The sequence below is a fragment of the Pipra filicauda genome, unplaced genomic scaffold (assembly GCF_003945595.2).
Source record: "Pipra filicauda isolate LSUMZ 115617 unplaced genomic scaffold, ASM394559v2 scaffold103_size3290846_pilon, whole genome shotgun sequence".
Taxonomy (NCBI): domain Eukaryota; kingdom Metazoa; phylum Chordata; class Aves; order Passeriformes; family Pipridae; genus Pipra; species Pipra filicauda.
Genome location: NW_024103474.1, coordinates 1,270,676 through 1,283,325, shown reverse-complemented (window position 1 = coordinate 1,283,325; position 12,650 = coordinate 1,270,676). Strand labels below are relative to the sequence as shown.

The window sequence follows — 12,650 nt, the reverse complement described above, 5'->3', positions numbered from 1 at the left end:
ATTTAATTTGCTTGGTGTATGAATGGAAAGCCAAGCTCTGTTTTCTGAGAAACTGAATTTTAGAAAAAAGTGATGTATTAAGCAGTTTAAATATGACAAGTTCTGAAACTGTACAGCAGAAGAATGTGTGTGATACTGGTTACCCAGGCAGTCTGTCTTTCTTTGAACACTTTCAGTCTCTGGAACATTCCCTTTCACTATTCACTAATACATCCCTGATTTGCTTAAAAAAACATGAACTAAAAACTTGTATCTTTTCTGCCTTTTTACAGGCAGCAACAAAGGTTTTGTTACCATGGTTTCAAAAAGGAAATTGTCAAAAGGTGAAGCTTCTGAAGAGAGCTGCAAGACAGACTTGGCAAGTAGGTGCTCGTGTATAATCTTACAGGGATGGAAACCCCTTGGTAGAGGCAATGACTCCCGAGCAGGGAGAAGGCCAAAATGGCAATTTTGATATTGCTGATTGTTAAAGACACTGTTGATTTTTTTAATATATGTCTTGTTTTCACAGAAACAAAGAAGTCGCGGATTTATGATAAGGAAAATGTCTCTGCCCACTTCGGTGTGGAGGGTGAAGGAGTCTTTGAAGAGCTCCTTAGAACATCAGGAATTGTGCTGAAAGCTGGGGAGGGACAGAATGAAATAGGTAGGAGTTTAACACTTGCTCTTTCTGCTTGTAGCTGAAAACCTGCAAAGATGTCTGGTATAAAGAAAAGATGTGTTTTACTTGCAGAGTAAAAATGCTTAAGCCAGCTCATTCCAAAATTCAAGCAAACCTTCATCTGGCCTCTTATTTGTTATGTACTTCTTATTCCTGCTGAATTCAGTGCATCACCTGACCCCCTTATGCCAGTTTTTTGGGTGTATACATGCTAAGTGTAAGGACTTCTGAAAGATTATTGGAGTATGGAAAAAGATTAGACTGCATCTGTGATTACAGTGTTGAATTACAGAAGCAGGAACTCTTAAGACGGGAAAACAAACATGTCATTGTTGCCTTTCAGCTCAGACAGGGCTTTCAGGAATTCTTGTGCTAAGCCTTTTCAATGCTGTCAGCTACTCTCAGCCCTGACTGGAGAAAGCACAAATGGTGATTCCACTCAGGCTTTTGCTAACTGGACTTCTCAGTAGAGCAAATGCAGAAGTCTTGGTGGATGGGCTTGAGAACTTGTATTTGGTGTAGTTGTTGTGATGTTCTGTGGATAAAATGTGTCAGGTTCTTTATTTTCTTTTTAAACTTTCTCCATAGCTGTTGATCAAATGGCTTTCCAGAAGAAGCTCTGCCTGGCCCTGGAGAAACACCCTACTTACCCAGCTGTAAGTAACTTTGTCAGGAACCCCCTTTAAAACTGTTTGCTGAATAGCAAAAAATGCAAATGCAGCTGCCTGTCCAGACAAAAGTGTGCAACACAGTAGCTTATCTTGGATTTCTGTGGTCCAGATTTTCCAGTTTTCTCAATGTCACTGTTCCAGCTTTTTGGTCCTGTTTTCCTTCTGCTGCTTCTGTTTCTTCTCAGCTGCTATATCTGAATAGTCAGAAAAAGATGACCAGCCTGTACCTCTGTTATTACAGCCTTGGTGTGTGTGCTGGTCATAGTTTACCAGCTGAACACACAGCCATTCATTCACTCCCTCCTCCCACAGTGGGATGGAGAGAGAATTGAGGGGGGGGAATTTGAAAGTTGAGATAAAGGCAGTTTAATAGAACAGAAATGGAATAGAGAATAGTAATGATGACAGTGATAATGATAAAAAATTAGAATCTACAAAACAATTAATGCCCAGTGCAGTTGCTCACCGCCTGCTGACCAATGCCCAGTCAGTTCCCAAGCAGTGGCCCCATCCAGCTTTCCCACAGTTCATATACTGAGCATGGTGCCACATGGCCTGGAATATCCCTTGAGCCATTTGGGGTCAGCTGTCCTGGCTGTGACCCCTCCCAGCTTCTTGTGCCCCCAAACCTCCTCACTGCTGGGGTGAGGAGCTGAAAAGTCCCTGACTCTGTGCAGGGCCTGCTCAGCAACAACTAAAACATCAGTGGCTTATCAGCACTGTTCTCATCCTAAATCCAAAACACAGCACTGTGCCAGCCACTAGGAAGAAAATTAACTCTATCCCAGCTGAAACCAGGACAATACTCTAAGATTGCCTTCGCACGATTCCAAGGAAAAGTTCTGCATTTCCACCACTATGCCCTATCAATAATTCATTGGCAGTATTAGTCAATAGATAAAGACTCTTACGGGAGGAAAATCACTTGCTTAACTTTGTGGTGGAGGCTGTGTTTGGTTTTGTGTTGGGTGGGAGCTGGCAGCATTAAAACTGTCACGTTGTGGTGCTCCTCTCCAGTCAGCAAGCCCAGTGTGAAAGTCTGGGGGCCAATGATTGAACTGCGAATGTTTTTTGGGTGCAGGTCTTGTCATATGAAATGGTACTGTCTCAGCTGAATAGCAAGAAAGGCAAAGCCTTTTTAAATCAAGGTAAAATGTGAGACACATGTTTTGGAGTTATTTTGCAGAACAATCAGTGTTTCCTTTTGGAAATGGTCTAGACTAGAGTTCATTTATTATCCATCGTTCCTTCCTCACAGTTTCTGTCTGTCTGCAGTTCCTTGGCTTACCTCTTCCCTGTGTTCAGTATCTTCTTGCAAAATGCTTCCTAAAGGACAGCAGCTGAGCGGGGCATCTCTTCAGGATGGATAACTTCCCTCTGCTTTGCAGGTTGTGAAGCAGTTTATCAGTGGCTTGGAATCTCACATCAAGGACAGGAACCAGTTCAAGAACTGCCTTTTGCCGTGTGCTCCCCTACGGACTGAGGGGTCGAGGTAGAGAAAATGTATTTTTCCTTCCCCTTTAGTCAGAGCTTAAATGTTAAATGTCCTGTTAAATGCTCCAGTCAAATGTCCTGTAACCCTGAGCAGAGTGGAGGGAAGGGCCATAGCTCCAGCTCATACACTGCAAGGAGTGGCTGGTGTAGTGCACTGCTGTTCAATAGCAGTGAGCTCCAAGTGGCAAGTCACAGAGTTTACTCTCTGCCCGTGGCATGTATTGGCCTCTATGGCATTTTATGGCCAGAACCACATACTGGAGGGGAAAAAAAATTTGGCAGAGCTGGTGAAGATCATTTCCTTTTTGAGATTTTTTTTTTCCAGGAGATAGAACTTAACCACAGACTTTTGCATTTCCAACTCACACTAGTCTTGTAGAGAGTGAGCTGGTTCAGAGCCAAAGTGCAGTTTTAAAACTGTGGTTACCACATGTTACTGTAAGTCATCATATGTGGTTTTTCAAAAAAAACAGTCATGGAAAGAGTTACAGCCTGTTCTCCTGACATGTTTTTGTTACAACTGTGGTGGAATCTTTCATCTTGCAGGAATCTGGTGCACTCGTATTGTGAAAGCCTCATTAAACTGCTGCTTGGAATTAAGATCTTACAGGTAGGGGCACCTTAGTTTGCTCTTTACAATGGTGTTGATTGTAGGGATCCTTTTGCTTATGTAAATAAAGGATTAATAGAACTGTTTGTGAGGCAGGTGAGGCTGTGTCTGGAATAGTGCCCAGTTTGTAGTTTCTTTAGGGACACAAAGATGCTCAGGTTCTGAGGCACATGGCATACGAGCAGAGACAAGGGGAACTGTGTTTCAGTCTTAAGGGAAGATTAGGGGAAATTTTGTGGTCTTCAAATATCTGGTTGCATGGTGTAGGGAACACAGACAGACTCTTCTCAAAGGTGAACAGGGGCAGAATGAGAGATGATGGCTCAGGTCAACCATGGGAAATTCTGATAGGATGTGACCACTTCCACTGTGGACAATGTTGGAGTTTTTTTAAGTGGTAGAACAGGTAGGCTAGAGAGGTGACTGAAACTCCATTATTGGAGGAATTTGAATCTTAAAAGTGTTTAAAAATGGGTAAGACACCGAGCAACCTGCTGGCAAGAACAAGTTGTTAAGCTGTATACAGATTGCATAGAGATGTGTATGGAGTTGAAGATGACAGATGTCTCACCAAGGCATGGGAAACCTGAGTGCAGCTGTGGATTTCAGTCCTCTTATAATTAAAATGTTTTAAAAGTTCTTATCTTAAATACAGTTTTAGAATTGCATTTGGGCCAGGATTAAAGGGGCAAAGAATTAGAGCTGCAAAGGGAATGACAAAAGCATGTGGACACTGTTTACAAACTTATCTAAAGTTGATGTTTTAGTTTCCTGTGTGGTGAAAAACAACTCAGCTGGGTCTGAGAAAGAGAGGTTGGCCCAGAGGCATTGTACATTCTTCTTGTATGCTCTGATTCTGTTGGATTAAGTGGATAGTTTATACCACTCTTGGCATTGGTGGTTTTCACTTTTCAGGCTGTTTGCCTCCTTTCTGGTATTAGGCAAGAGATTTCTTTATACAGGAAATACTTTTATTGGTCTTTTGGAGTATTTTATTCTCTGTTTCATCTTTTGTGAAAGTTCAGTTTGGTGGCAATGCCACAGCACAACCAGTAAATCACCCAACACTGTTTTTTTCCCTTTCTTTTAGCCTGCTGTCATAACACTGTTGTTGGAGAAGATCCCTGAATTCTTTTTTGACGTGTGAGTATAAACTGGCCTCTCTCTGCCTTGAAATTAAATTTCTTTTGGACAATCACCAGCTGTTTGACTTTAACTGTTACTTCAAATTTACCTGAATGACTGTTTGCACTTATGTGGTTTTTTTCTTCATACATGTGTAAAATTATATGTGAGGCACCATGACTCCAAATTTGTGGGTGCATAAAGCAGAAGACAAATTTCCAGAAGCACCACAGGCACACCCCGTGATTGATTGTGGTTTTTGTGGCTACTGACATAAACTTGGGAATTATTTCAGCAGAGAGACTATGGAGTGTCTTGTTATTCAAAGAAAAGATGAAAGTGGCTGGCAGAGTTTTAGGAGGCTGTGAGATGCAAACAGACCTCCTTTTAAAAATGCAGATTGTGCTCAAACAAAGAAAATTGAAGACACATCTGTTTGATTTTTGAACATAGGGCATCATAGCAGAGTGAGAGATCTTGAGGCACAACACAGGCAAGACTTGAACACTTAAGCTCTTCTCCCGTTGTCCTATGCTCACTATGGAGTTAGTGGAGAGGTCAAGGGGCAGGAAAAAGTTGAGACTGTTCCTGACACAGTATTTACTCCAGTGCTGAGTATCAAGCAGGATAAGCTGCACAGAGGTTGAGTCCAAGAAATTGTCTCATAATGAAATCTTGTTTGAGGAAGGTTTAACACAGACAGTCACAGGGACTGAACTGTTTTCACCTAAGAACTCTAAAGGATCTTAGATAAGCTGTTATTAATTGCACTGTGAACCCTTTGGGAATTCTTAAAAATGGGTGTTGTGACACTTGTCTTCTCTCAAACTGTAAGAAGAGTGAAGTTTTTTCTAGGTATTAATGACCAGTTAAAAATGGGGTTAGTTGCTCTTGCTGACCAGCAGCAAAGCTTTTGAGTCTGCAGGTCTGACTAATCTGTGCCATTTTCTGCTGGTTTAGCGTGGGCACCTTCGGAACAAATTTCCCCCGGCTCATTGTCAACCAGTTTAAATGGCTTGACAGGCTTCTTGACAGCCAGGTGAGTACCAATGGTGTAATCACATGTATGCTTTTTCCAAACAACTTCTGGAATGCCTGTCAAGTGGGATTAGATCAGTTATTATGCTGTGAGAGCTGGTATTGGTTTTATATTCACATGCTGAAGCAGAGATTTATTTTTTTTCTGTTTTGTTATGATTGCCTTCAGTGACTTCTGAACACCCCCTTTTACTATTACTCTTCTTTCCTTGCTTTAAGTCTTTTACATCAATTTCTATCTGTATATATATTCACACAGGTGATCCTGTTTTAAAGATGTTGCTGGCAGGAAGTTACAGTCTCCTCTTGTTTAATTTTAACAAGATACTGGATACTCGCAAGCATTTGGTGGTGGTTCTTTTCCTTCTTTCCCTAAGTCAGTCAGGTTTACTTTGGACTAGAGGGCTGTTACTGGAGAGTCCTAGAATTAAGTGAATCAGGAAATTGTACTAAACATTGGGAAGCTTGCTGTTGTGTTTCCCAGTTTCCTTTGCTCCCCAACATCATTATATCCTACCTGTAAAATACCATTGTTCCACGAAAGTCTGTGCTGTGCTTCATGACTTCAGTGGGATGATGAGTTAAGGGACAGTTGGCAAAAATCCAGACAGGTGTTGGACTGAGTGACCTTATGTGCAGAATGTTGTTGTAGTGCTGATGAACTGCTTGCTTATGTTGAGATTGGTGCCTTTCACCTGCTCTTTTCTGCAGGATCTCATCAAGAAGTTAATGCAGATGATCAGTGTCTCTCCAGTACCAATCCAGCATGATATCATCACCAGTTTACCTGAGATCCTGGAGGATTCCCAGCAAAGTGAGGTTGCCAGAGAGCTCAGGTACAGATGATTTTGGTTGGTTGTTTTTTCCCCTTGCACTCAGCAGAAAAGCACAAGATTCATTAATGCCGGTTGCTCTGGGACTGACTGAAGTATTAGGACAGCAGTCTGTTCCTGTTAACATGTATGTTAACATTTGGGGACACCTAGCACTGGCTTGGGACATTTCATTTGTGCAGTTATGCTCTTAAAGAGAACATAGACAATGCAGCAAAAGACATTGTATTTAGAGAATGCTCCAAAACTGCTTTTATCTAAACAGTTGTTAAACTCTTGGCTACCTGGATACAGCACAGGTAGAATCCAGTTAAGTACTCACTACTTTTGCTGGATCAGTCTGTCATCAGTCACTTGGATATTACGATTAACAGCTTCTGATTTGTCTTGGACTCTGCTGTAGTAAGGACCAACACTGTTTTTATTAATTAAAAAAAACCCAACCCACTTTTTTAATTAAAAAAGACACCCAAGCACAGAACATGTGTGCATGAAGCAGAACTTTCTGACTATTTTATGTACTTTTCTCAAGCATATTTAATACCCCAAAGAACTGGAGAACCTAATACCAATAGTTATCCTTCCAGGGACCACTGCCTTAGGCTAGCCCTTACCTCTGTCTTTTTTAATAGTGTATTTGTTTTACACAATAATTTTAGTAGTCTTAGTGTTTCTAATTCTTATTATTACACAGATAAAATAGAACTTCTTTCTAGAAAAAGTTTAAAAGAAACTGAGATACCAGCCAAAAATGATTAGATGAATTTTGGGAAATCCTTGAGGCGATTAAACACAGGTGCATTCCCTGCATGAGGAGTAATAATTTAGGGAACAAGTTTTCCATAATGCCAGGGACACATGCTGTTGGCAGTTTCAGAGCTTTTTTTTGTAGTGACCACAAAAACTACTGGAACTGTACAATACACAAAAGATCCCCTCTTGACTTTGTTAAGAGGACCATTTGTTTTCTTTTCCATGTTATCAGCGGCTTACTGAAGCAGGGCAGACGGCTGACAGTTCCAATCCTGGATGCCCTTTCTCGTCTGGATCTTGATGCAGGACTTCTGGCTGAGGTAAGAGCTTTTCCTGAGCAGTTCAGCAGACCCCAGCCCCTGCTTAGAAACATGAGAGCTGCAGCTGTTTGGTCATTCAGAGTACTTTGCTAAATCTGACTCCTGTGGGCCTTCAAAAGTCCCAAGCTCCTGAGGTTGGAAAGAGGTCAGAAGGTAACATGTATGAGTGCTTCAGTGAAGAGCAGAGAGAAGTTTTCTGGCTGTTACAATGTGCATTCAGAAATTTCAAACACAGCTGTTTTAGCAAATGCAAAAGCACTTGTCCTGCTGCAGTAAATTTTTACTGCCTGTCTCAAACCTGCTTATTGTCAATAATTCATCGCTTTGAAGTGCAGTGACCGGACTAGACTGTTATATTCTAAGTAAAGGCAGACTGGTGATTAAATAATTAAGTAAGTTTTCTCTGCAGAATGCTGATAAAGGAGAAGAGATGATGATGTGCCTTGTGCCTTTTGGACATGCTGCATTGCTGCACTTCTTGGAGTTGGGCTTCTTATGAATAAAAATAAAATTGGTTCATTTGAGTGCATTAAATAGTGTTTTACATAGTCCCAAAAGGCTGATGCTACATAACAGGCTGCTCGTGTCCATGCTTTTCCTTTTTGAAAGGCAGTTAACAAATGATGGAGCCAAGCTCTTCTCAGGAGTGCCAAGTGAAGTGATAAGGGACAAGAGCCACAAATGACAGCCTGGGAGGTTCAGGTTGGACATCTGGAAAAATGAGTCAGGGTCTGCAGCACTGACAGAAATTATCAGAGAGGTGGCAGGGCTTGGGGAGGCTCCTCCATCCTTGGATATCTTCAAGAGTCAGGAAAACCAGGGCAAGTCTGATCTGGTACTGACAATATTCCCACTCTGAGCAGAAGGCTGGACTATAACTCTCCAAAGATTCCTTCCCAGTAACATGACTATAACTGTGTTTCTGAGAACCGTGGTTTTCCAGCTGATGGAGCGTTGCTCTCTCCTCAGGTGCGACAGTCTGCCATGACCATTGTGCCTTCTGTAAAACTGGAAGATTTGCCTGTAGTGGTAAAATTCATCCTCCAAAATGTCAAGGCAGCAGATGCAGTGGAGGTACAGTATTTTTCTCATACTAAGGGGCCAGTCTGTGTTTTAACAGAGAGAATTTGCTTCATACACAGAGCTGTATGTTTTAATGTCTTCAAGTACAATTTTAATATTGCCAAGAATCCAAGCCAGCCTTGCTGAATTATTTAATATAGGGTTTTTCATACATTGAGGAAGCCTCAGCCTAAGCCAGATGAGGTCTGTGATCTGCCCAAACCTTTCAGGGACACCCCTATGCAAACAGTGTGCCTGTGACATGCAAGCCAGTCTGTGCTGATACACTGCAATTCAACAACAGTCAGGTTGGTGAACTTGCATGCCCAGAATTCCTGTGGCTGTCTAATATCTTGCTCAGCTGCTAAACAGGATAAAAGTAGTTCACAGCAGCATACAGAAGATACAGGTGGGAATTCCATGGAGTAACTCTTGAAAAATCCTTTCTTGCTTTTCTGCATGCATCTGCAACATTGTGAGTGAAGAGCAAATTTTTTGCTGGTTCATTTTCTAAGTTTAAAAAAAGTAATTGAGCACAGGTCAATACTTATGAATCTTTACAAATACTTGAGTTTTTTGATTTGTAATTTTAGAGTTATTCTGGGAAACTGTGTTTTCTTTTCCTCAGCTTTTTCTGTTCCTCCCTTATATGTCACAGTGATTTGTGCATGGGTTTGTATTGTACAGGTGATTTCTGATCTTCGTAAGAACTTGGATCTGTCATCATGTGTTCTGCCCCTCCAGATCCTCAGTTCCCAGAAAAAGATTAAAAGCCAAGTCCAGGCCAGGTACTTGAATAGGTTTACATGATTCTCCAAGGGTAAGATGGGACAAGAGGACTTCAACTCTCCCTTATCTGGTCTCTGGCACAATTGGCTACATACATGAGCCTAATTTATCTTATGTATATAGATATTTATTCCTTCCTGCTTGGTACTATTATAACATTTGTCAGTCCTTGCCCAGCCAGCTTCCCCTGCCATGGATGTAGTTCTCTTTTCAGCTACCTGCATCCACGTCTGCAGGGGGATAAGAAACCTCATTTATAATAATGTTGCTGCCAGTTAATCTGTTTTAAGTTCCCTCCAGTATATTTTCAGTTGATTCTGCAACCTCTGCTTCCACCCTCTTCTGAAACTCTCTGTTGTTGCCAGAGCATTCCCTCTAGAGAATGGCTGCTTCAAGTAACTGCTGTGACTGCTGTGCTGCCTTGTTCCTTGTACTACAATATTTGCAGAGACTGAGTCTCCTTTCTGATCATTTGCAGTTCTTCCACGAGCCAAGTAACCACCAGCCAGAATTGTGTGAAGCTACTTTTTGATGTGATCAAGTTAGCAGTGAGATTTCAGAAAGATGTCTCTGAAGCATGGATTAAGGTAAAATACATGCTTCAGTCCTTGCTTCCTTATTTATTTGGACTCCTAGGTTGAGCCTGAGCCTTTCTTGTAATCAGATGTGATATCAAAAGACAAATGTTAGCCTTTCATTTTACTGATACAGATTTAATTCTGTTCCAAATTAGCAGTGACTTTTCAGGAGTCTGCTTTCTTCCTCAGTTACCAATTTCACAGTGTTTGCAAGAGGGCTGTGAGGCTTCTCTGTACAGACTCTTGAAGTGCAGGGCAAACCTGATTCTACATGTTTAGGAGAGTGTTTTGGAAAAAATAGGTGTTTTTTTTTCTGTCTGCAAGAGAGAAAAACTGTATACCCATATATTGAGACTGAGCTGTGTGAAGCCTTAAGGTGCTTGAAAATGTTCTGCTAGAAATCAATATTGGCTGGTATTGGTCTAAATTTAATTTAACATTGCACTTCAGTGAAAACTATGACACTGTTTCTTGTTCTCAGTCCTTCATTGCTCAGTACCTCAGTTCCTTTGTCAAGCCTGATGTTATTTGAGAATGTCCTTGTTCAAACTCAATTTGTGGCTTGTTTTTTGAATGCCTTTTGGATTCTCTGGCAAGATTCAGTTTGCTGGCTTTGATAGGTATCCTTATATAGAGGAGAGAAGTCTATGAGCAGCGTGTCACAGACTTTGGTGTCTACCTTTTTTGATTTGGTTTTGAAATATAGTGTTGTACTGTAGCATAACAGCTTTCTTGTTTGTTTGTTTGTTTGTTTTCTCTCAGGCTATTGAGAACAGCACATCTGTGTCTGACCATAAGGTAATACTTCTCTGGGAGTACCCTCTTCTGCTGGTGTTCTCAAGGGCTTTCTTCATGTTTGTAGATGAAGAGATTGTTCTAGTCAGAGCAGAAACTGCCAGGGATGTTTCATGGATGGTTCTTCTGGTATTTGACTTGTTCCCAGTATAACAGCCATCCATTTTCTTTGTAACTCTCGGTTCATCCCTTCTAAATGTCAAGGGACAGAGTTATCCTGCTTTATTTCTGTCCTGTTGGGCTAATAAGGTTTTTCTGCAATTGCATCTGTCAGGACTTTCTGAGGTCTTGATATTCTTCTCAATTTTGACTTCAAGACTTGTAGTTGTCTGGACTGTTTAATCTTTTCAGCATAATGAATGGTGGTTATTTCCTCTGAAAGGTTCTGGATCTGATAGTTTTGCTGCTAATCCATTCTACAAACACCAAGAACAGGAAGCAAACTGAGAAGGTATTGAGGAGCAAAATCCGCCTGGGCTGCATCCCAGAGCAGCTGATGCAGAACGCCTTCCAAAACCATTCAACGGTCAGTGCTGGTTCTGCTTTGGGACTCCCTCTTTTCTCTCTCAAAGATCTTGTCAGATGATAATTTAACCCTCTGCTGCATTATTTATACCTTTCCAGTTATTTACACTTACTCTTTTTTTTAATTTTTGGCCCAGATCAATGCCCTTTTGTAACTGTCACGTGGTTTTTTAGAGACAACCTTTTCTCAGCGTTGGATGGACTTTTTATTGTGGGGCAAAATCTCTCAGCCTAAGAGACCTGATCTAGCCCAGGAGCTTCACTGTGTGTTCCAAGCATGCTGTTGTCTCCCACAGTATTTTTAGAAGTTCATATGTTTACATGCACTGTTTTTCAACTACAATGTTTTATAGGTCTAAATATATATATTTGCTGTATGTATGTATTACCATTACTGAAAAGGTTAATGAAAAAAGGACACAGTGTTGCTTGGGACTTGCTTGGTGTCACCCATAAGTGATATGCTGCTGTGAGCTCTGCAGCTTTGCACATTGGCTTCTTGACCAATCTGTCACTCCTTTCTGTGGAGAAGGTTGGAGAAACACATTCTGGTGGGCCTTACCTGCTCTTTTTTCCCATTTCTGAATGGGGGCAGTTGGAAAAGGTGGGGAAGCTCGTACTAAACTGTGCAAAGCTTTTGGGATGGGCTGCAGCACATGCTTTCTTTGGAGAACTGAGTGTATTGTAAACAAGCAGCAATAGTCTTTCATGATGTCTGTATTTCAGGTTATCAAAGACTTCTTCCCTTCGATCCTGGCACTTGCCCAGGCGTTTCTGCACTCTGCACACCCAGCCATCGTCTCCTTTGGCAGCTGCATGTACAAACAAGCTTTTGCAGCCTTTGACTCTTACTGCCAGCAGGTAGAGTGTGATGGGTGGCAGCTGTTTGCTTTGTGTTTGCACTTTCTTCTAGTGTATGACACGATCCTTTAGGGGGAGAGGATTTGGGGCAGTTGGAAACCTTTGGAGAGAGGTCTATGCCATGGAATAGGCCAGGAAGAAGGTGGGGAACAATCACAGCAACACTGGTAGCAAGTGGATCAAGCTGTGTACTCTGAACTAATCACAGATTAGACTTTTAGCTCTGAGTATGAGTTCCTTCACACTTGCTGACATCAGGAAATTTGGGGATTGAAGACAGACAGCTCTGCAGAAGTTTTTTAATGTGTTTGCACAGTATGTTTATAATTAAGACTATTTGCAGTGTTGTATCTATATTAGTTATTACTGCGAAATTAAGAAATAGATAAAAATGGCAAGTGGGAAAAAACTGAGATGTGAAGACATACTGTCATCTGCTACAAGTTAGTGAGTCTAGTAATACTTGGAGATGTTAAGAATTTCAAAGGAGTAGTAGCAATTAGTGGCACAGGAAAGGCCCAGAGCCTCAGATGGT

The 12,650-nt window shown here is 41.4% G+C and overlaps 1 protein-coding gene across 1 annotated transcript in view; it reads left to right on the top strand.

The window, feature by feature from the left end:
• FANCD2 (FA complementation group D2) overlaps nucleotides 1-12,650 on the top strand; it is a 36,735-nt gene that overhangs the window by 1,405 nt on the left and 22,680 nt on the right. The window contains exons 3-17 of the mRNA XM_039378686.1: nucleotides 273-362; nucleotides 512-646; nucleotides 1,250-1,317; nucleotides 2,721-2,824; nucleotides 3,373-3,436; nucleotides 4,527-4,579; nucleotides 5,522-5,600; nucleotides 6,311-6,435; nucleotides 7,418-7,505; nucleotides 8,475-8,579; nucleotides 9,255-9,355; nucleotides 9,835-9,943; nucleotides 10,697-10,732; nucleotides 11,112-11,255; nucleotides 11,981-12,115. Of these exons, the coding sequence (XP_039234620.1) occupies nucleotides 296-362; nucleotides 512-646; nucleotides 1,250-1,317; nucleotides 2,721-2,824; nucleotides 3,373-3,436; nucleotides 4,527-4,579; nucleotides 5,522-5,600; nucleotides 6,311-6,435; nucleotides 7,418-7,505; nucleotides 8,475-8,579; nucleotides 9,255-9,355; nucleotides 9,835-9,943; nucleotides 10,697-10,732; nucleotides 11,112-11,255; nucleotides 11,981-12,115 (1,413 nt within the window). The 5' untranslated portion in view covers nucleotides 273-295. The remainder of the gene's footprint in view (nucleotides 1-272; nucleotides 363-511; nucleotides 647-1,249; nucleotides 1,318-2,720; nucleotides 2,825-3,372; nucleotides 3,437-4,526; nucleotides 4,580-5,521; nucleotides 5,601-6,310; nucleotides 6,436-7,417; nucleotides 7,506-8,474; nucleotides 8,580-9,254; nucleotides 9,356-9,834; nucleotides 9,944-10,696; nucleotides 10,733-11,111; nucleotides 11,256-11,980; nucleotides 12,116-12,650) is intronic.